At 33.9% G+C, this 7,262-nt stretch overlaps 1 protein-coding gene across 1 annotated transcript; it reads left to right on the top strand.

Moving 5' to 3' along the window:
- Positions 1-658: 658 nt before the first annotated feature.
- On the top strand, positions 659-3,330 carry LOC136819741 (5-hydroxytryptamine receptor 2B-like). Its single transcript, XM_067075985.1, has 2 exons — positions 659-1,641; positions 2,644-3,330. Exons 1-2 carry the CDS (start codon positions 992-994, stop codon positions 3,212-3,214), a joined length of 1,221 nt encoding a protein of 406 aa, XP_066932086.1. The 5' UTR covers positions 659-991; the 3' UTR covers positions 3,215-3,330.
- The last annotated feature ends 3,932 nt before the right edge of the window (positions 3,331-7,262 follow it).

The following is a 7,262-nucleotide window of genomic DNA, read 5'->3' as shown; positions in this document are numbered from 1 at the left end:
ATTAATTTCACCGAGGAGAAAATTTCAACCAAATTTTCCAGTGGGTAGTGGTTCTGCCGAGTCTGTGACACAGGGGTACAAAATCACCAAAATCTCTGAATCTAGATCACAATTCCTGGAAAATATGTTAAAGATTAATCAAATATCAAGGAGAAATATCTGGAGTTTAGACAAGACAAATTTGATTGTTTGTTTTACGGGCCCAACCGACCGCTATAAAAATAAAATTGATTTTTTTACTACATTTTTATTTTCATTGTTTTACTTAGTGCCAAATTTTTTCAATATTTTTGTAGTTTTCCCATGGTTTTGAGAATTTTATGTTCAATTTTTTATTTCATCCATGAATTCAAGCTTTTTGTAACTTTTTATTTTCTTTTTCGCATTTTTGTCAAAATGTAGTAGTTTTTGCTGCCTTTTTAGGAGATTTTATAGGTGAAATTCTACTATTATTCGCCGACCGACCGAAACTTTCTTTTTGGTAGCTTGGCCCGTAAAGCAACAATTTAAATTGGCCTCGCCTTAGTTTATTAAATATTAACCAAAAAGGAGGTGGTATTATTTTCTCTCCAAAAAAGCTAAAACAAAAATGATTAACTGTATCTGTTCCTCCTTTTAAATAACAAAAGAAGAATAGAAAACAAAAAAAGTAGAGAGCATGTATTTTTTTCGAAATAAGAAAAAGGAATACAAAGATTTCAAAATTTTAAAGTGGCAATGGTAAACGGACGAGTTGTTCAAACCGATCAGCTACTTATATCATCATCTGAAATTGAGTATTGTATTATGAAACTGACAATAAAGGGATCAGATTCGGGTGTTGCTTTTGGATGGTTCAGGATTGTAGTTGGGTTGTGTAGGCTTGACGGCTTGACTTACTGAATTCCGCCACTTTTCACACCAGTGATCATCTCTCCTCTTTAGATATTTGAGTAACATTATCAATCTTTAGATTACATCTGGATTACAGGGATTGCATTTGGATTACACCATGAACATATCTATCAACAACAATACGATCGACAATCTCAACAGAATCGGGATGGCAATACTTGATCGCAACATTCTTACAACTGTTTATGTTTTGAATGTCATTTTAGGAGTACCTGCGAATTCATTGTTATTGTACAGTCTTTTAATCAAGAAACGTGAATCAAGGCGTGAGAATATCAACGGATACCAATTCTACGCTTTTATGGCTATAGTGGATTTAATCAATTCTTCTCTAGTGCCTTCCTTTCACATAACAGGAGTACATTTCAAAACAATAACTTATGATGATTATTATGAAAACCTATGCCGTGTCATTTTATCATGTAATTATTCACTTTCAATGTTGAGTTTATGGGCGCTTTCTCTATTGAGTATCGACCGCTGTTTGGCTCTTGTTTATCCTTTCAAATACCACGACAATGACTATACCAAAACGAAATTTGCAGTGATTGCAATAGTTGTCTGTCATACTATGATAGTGATAATACCAGCATCGACAGAAAATTATTTCCAGTATGAAGGGCAACCTGGTTTGATGTGTGGTATGGTTTTCAAGCGGTTGAACTCTGTATATGGTGTATATGTTGGAACAACACAGCTGGCGTTACCATCTTGTATTATTGGTGTATCCAACTGCATTGTTTTCAGGTATGAGGTCATCTTATTATTTCTTCAAATGAAATGTAAAAAAAAACAGAGTAGGAACAAAAGGATAAGGGCATGTTGTCCCATTTTAATCACGCCGTTGTATACTTTCTTATACTATGGTCACGCTTAGGATCCGAACTGTAAAACTAGGCCGACACTGATGGGAAGAGTGACATGAAAAGAAATTTCCTAAAGAAACTTGCACGAGTCCATGTCATTGGTAGGTCATTCGGGCTTTTGATTTATCCCATGTTCTGTAAAATTCATGTCACCATTTTATTAATTTTCCACTTTCGTGAACTCTCGTGAACTTTCCCTATTGGAAGGATTATTGGAATAAGTTAAAGGTTTTTTTACACAAGTATTTCCGTTTCATATCAGACACATATTTCATATCAGGACAGTGTCTGCCTTTTGTTATATTATACTGATTAGTTCGCCCCCCCCTTTCTTAAGGGGGGATGACACCTCCCAAAAAAGTGAAGAAGGTGGGAGACCAGAAATTTTCATTAAAAAGGGGGGGATAGCAAGGAGGGGGGATCGTTTAAGAAGAGGGGGCTTACATATATTGTATATATTGTAGATTATTTTCCAGCACTGTTATGAAGTTTGGTCTGCATGAAAGGAAGTTCTTTATTTTCACTAAAAAGCGGTATTATATTTGCCAGGCTTGCCACAATTTTTCTTTACTGTTTCCCTTCCCTTTTTACCATAAAAAATTTAGCCCAAAACACTTGGGGGATAGGCATTTTTGAAGGTTGGGGGGGATGCCAAGAAGGGGGGAATCATTTAAGAAGGGGGGATCAGAACCCTCGTTCGTACTATGGATATAAGCAAAAAGATGTTTTTCTTTTCCTTTTTCTGACCAATCTTTCTCCACATCCCCGTGTCAATCCAATGTGAAAAAGCTTGTGAATTGAAATTGATAAGTAAGCAAACGATATCACTCTTATTTAAAAACAAAACCTTTTACTTACTATCTTTTTTTTTTACCTTTGACAGAATTGCTATCAAAAAGTTACAAGAAACTCGATTATTCAAGCAAAGAATCGGTCGTTTGTCTGTTAAACGTGGAAAAATAATCGAGCAAGACGCAGAATCTAGTAAAGAAAAACCTTCAACTCAGTGCTGGGACAAACAGTGGCCTGACAGTCAAAATCCATCTATATTGTCTATTAAGGCAAGTATTGAAGAAATCAAGCCTGCAATCCTACCAATCCATAATTTTAGCCTGGATGCAAAAAATATAAATGAAAAATCACAAGAACAAGTCCCGAATGATCGAAAGAAATTGAAAATTATAATCTCAACATTGTTCTTATTTTTAAACGCTTTAGTATGTTGGCTGCCATATTTGCTTCCACGCTTCTTGGCTTTCCTACATATCAAGCAATTCTCATCGAGAACATTTGTATATACTGTGATAGGAACGACTTACATATCTACATTGAACCCTTACATTATATTTTACACACGAAAGGATTTGAGACTATTTAAAAGCGAATCGTTTGTGACAAATTTCAATCGGCAGAGATCTATTAAACATAAAACAACAGATGCAAAGAATTGCTAAAGACAAACCAAGAAGTTTCTGAAAAGTTTGCTCGTAACAATTATTTACTTTTTTGTAAAGTTTACTTTTTTTATTGACGTGCATCAAAAGTGGGTCCAAATGTATGGGTGAACCAGCGAGATGGGATAGAATAAAAAACCAGTTTCTCTGATTACCTAAAGTGTTTTGATCGCTTCTATTGAAAACGCTTTTGTTTTGACTTTGATGAGGTCGTTAGAAAAAATACTGGGAAAGACGAGTGTTCGCTGGTTTCTAGCTGGTTTCTATTTGATATGACCATAAAGTGGGTTTTTATTTTTCATTTTTGACATGTTTATACTTTCAGTGCGAAGTGACAAATTTTACGGGAAAACCAGATTAAATTTCCTACTCTCTTGTATTCAGACGTTTTATCTAATGATGCAGATTAGAATTGCTTGGAAATCTTTTGGTCTTAGTGAGGTGCTCCCAAAATTTAAGCCCCTAAAGTTTGCGCATGATTAGACTCAAAACAAAAGAATTTCGTCACATCACGCTAATGCAGAATTTTTATCAACAAAAAAGAAATCCATTTACCGAAATAAACTCCTTTAAGGGCAAGACACCTGGTACATTACGAGCCGTATTTCTATTGTTTTCAAGAAGCTGGTTTTCCATTTCTTTAAGGCCGATCTCCACGTGCACACACTTCAATCGCACTTTTTCGAGAAAAGCTTCCACGCTATTGGTCAAAATAAAAATGAAGCAACTTCGTTAGCGCGATCTGACTTAACGGTTGAAAAAAGTTGAAATGTGAACTTTTTTTTCGAGCGCGCGCTACATTTTTATGACGTAATCTTTTTTCCAAGCAAAAAGAATTGAAGCAAAAAAGTGCGATCACAGGGCGCGCAAGTGGAGACCGGGTTTTACAATTCTCTGGATCAACCAAGATAAAAGCTTTAAAAAATTATCTTGAATGACCCTGCAGCAAAGAATTCGACAAATATGGTCAATGTTTTATTACGTGTCTTTTTCTTTATCTGAAAATTAACTTTCAAAATATTTCCGTTTCAGAATATTTTTTTGATATTTTATCTAGATCAAATAAATTTTTAATTTGAAATTAACAAAAAATATGAAAAACGTGATAAAAACCCACATTTTTTGGTTAAGCTATTTCCCTGCTAATTATTTCTCTCATTTAAAAACCTACACTAGTATTTTATCAGATTTTTGTCATAAAAGTTGCTGCGACTTTGCTAAGTATCTTTTCTGATTTTTTTCAAACCTCCCCCTACATGCTGGTTTCTCAAAAAAAAAAATTTAAATTCCTTAGTGTGAAAAAGTGGTTGAATTTTGACGTGGAGATTTTTGAAGCTCAGGGTAATTCTAACATTTTTTTTATAAGAGCATCTAAAGTTTTTGAAGCCTTCGGATGTTCTTCTTTGAGTTTAAGCCTAAAAATGTTCTTAACATGTTCTTATTTTGACCATTTTGTTAATATTTTTGAACATTTTCCTAAAGAATAGGAGGCTTATGTTCTTATATAGTTTGTTCTTGTAAAAATACATTCAAAAACTCTAAAAAAATTCGGATCTGTGTTAATGTTATTTTCACTGCGAAAAAAGCGCGCCGATTTTAAATAAGCGTGAAATAAGTGATTAATCGGTCTGCTAAGCTCATAACTTTTACACTAAGTATAAAATCAGCCATATGCAGTAGCGCTATCTTAGATGTGTCGGAAAATTTGCATAGGAAAAGTAATTATCTTTTAGTAATTGCTTTGTGCTTTGTCATAAAAATCTTTTTTCTACACTACAGACGATTTATCCACTCTGCACGTTTTTTATAAGAACAAACTACAGTATATAAGAACACAAGGCTTTGATATCCAAAATCCTAAGAACAAGTTAAGAGCATTTTAAGAATTTGTGGACTCTGAAACACGCAATCTTTTAAGAAAATGGACAAAAATACTCAAAAAATGGCGAAAATAAGAACATGTTGAGAAAATTTTTAGGCTTAAAACTCAAAAAGTAAAGGACATCCAAAGGCTTCAAAAAAATTGGATATTCTTAAAAAAACGTGTATTACTTGAACCTTCAAAATTAGAAAGTTTCTGAAAGATCGTACAGAGAGAGAGAGAGAGAGTTAACTGAAGTTACTTTGTAATTTTATGTTCGATTTTATAGACTTTTTCATAAATTACGTCACGAATACCACTTGCCTCGTATTCAAACAATTACCATGGTGATTATGTCTCTTTGAGACATTTAATGGTTTTTTAATGAATTGGAAATAAAAAAATCAAGAAAATCGTAATAGGAATCGTGAATAGGAAGTAGTTTTAATAAAATCCGCTCCGTGGCAATAATTTCAAACGAGGTAAAGTGATGTCCGTAACTTGATTTATGAAAAGGTCTATTGGCTTCTTGGTTAAAGATATTACCATTTAGGTCACTGAAACAGGGGTGTATCAATAGACGATATCGGCTTAACGTGAAAACTCAGATCTGATCCACGAGAATTCCCCACAATGCTTTGTGCCGAAAAAAGTTCACGGTGAAATTTTTTCCGCACAAAGCCTTGTGGGGAATTCTTGGGGGTCAAATCTGAGTTTTTATGTGAAGCCGATATCGTCTATTGATTATATTTTTTTGTTTGCCCTTCTGGAAAAATTTGATTTGGGTATGAGTAAAATGTTTACAGTAGTCACCCTCGCGGGTGAGGACCGTTTGATATCCCCGTCAATGTGTCCATCAGAATCATCAATAGCGTAAGAGGGGTGGGGTAGATAAGCACTGGGTCTGAGAGTATATGTATAGTAAGAACGTACAAGCAGGAAGGCCTAAAAACCCATTTAAATACACCTCTTTTAGTCTCAATTGGATAAACTTGTCTTTCAATATAAAAACACGTTTCTCATAGGCCCGTTGGGACAACTGTTAAAGTGGGGAGGCTGAAGGCTCAAATGAAATGAAATTCGTTAAAAATTCGAGACAAAAATAAATCTCATTTTTTCAAGAGTGGGGAGGCTGGAGTCTCCCCAGTCTCCCTGCTTCCGCCGGGCCTGATGTCAGAGGCCTTCTAAGAGCAGTCAAATTTTTTGAAGCTTTTGGATGTTCTTATTACTTATTAGCCTTTGAGGTTTCAAGGCTAAAATATGTTCTTAACATTTTCCTATTTTCATCACTTTGTGAGTATTTTTTGTGTATTCTCAGAATCCACAACGTCTTTGAATCTTCTTAATTTGTTCTTATTATTTTTGGCCACAAAAACTCTTTGTCATTTTGTTTTTATAAAACAATCATATAACAAACTATGATTATAATAACCTACTCTTATCACCCTTTCGAACTGATTTGGATTGACACCAAAGAGAAAAGAGACAAACTTTCACGATTTTTAATGACTTAATAAACAAATCTGTCAAAAATGACAATTATGAGGCTGTCAGTACAGAAAGAATAAACTAAAAATTTGTCACGAAATTTGATTTTCGAGATGTGATATCGTGACAAAAAAATGTTTGACAATTTAATTTTTTATCTATAACTTTGTTTACAATGTGGCAAATATAGGAAGGGTTTAAAATTTAGTTACTTTTTTTTCAAACAAACACTAGAAGTATAAGAAGTTTTATATTTGAGAAACTTAAATTTTGATGTCACTTCGAAATCATCATTGATACAAATCTCGCAATGAAGAACTAGTTGCTTCAATTCAACTTGCATACATATTGTATTGAAATGTAGACGGTGTACCTTGCATCTCTGATTTGTAAAATCAAAGATTCGTTATCCATGAAGCTTGGAGCTACTTTGTGATAATAACCGCATCAGAGATTGGTTTGCAGCTGGTCATATTTTACATACTTTTACATGCTACCCCTTTAAATACCTTGGTATAAATGCTAATTGCTATTGATTATATTATCTTTTACCACCATTTTAAGCATGGATGATATATCTATGGTAGTTCTTTTATTGGCTCTCATTGTATTATTTTTCTTGGCTCGTGGACTTGTTGGATTGAAGCTATTTCAACGTTGCGTATTTTTATCCAAAAAGAACGGGCAAAGACCAAACCT

The sequence above is a fragment of the Clytia hemisphaerica genome, unplaced genomic scaffold (genome assembly GCF_902728285.1).
Source record: "Clytia hemisphaerica strain Z4C2 unplaced genomic scaffold, Clytia hemisphaerica genome assembly, whole genome shotgun sequence".
In the NCBI taxonomy this organism is placed as follows: domain Eukaryota; kingdom Metazoa; phylum Cnidaria; class Hydrozoa; order Leptothecata; family Clytiidae; genus Clytia; species Clytia hemisphaerica.
The sequence above is the reverse complement of the archived record's forward strand: the minus strand, read 5'-3'. Positions and strand labels throughout refer to the sequence as shown.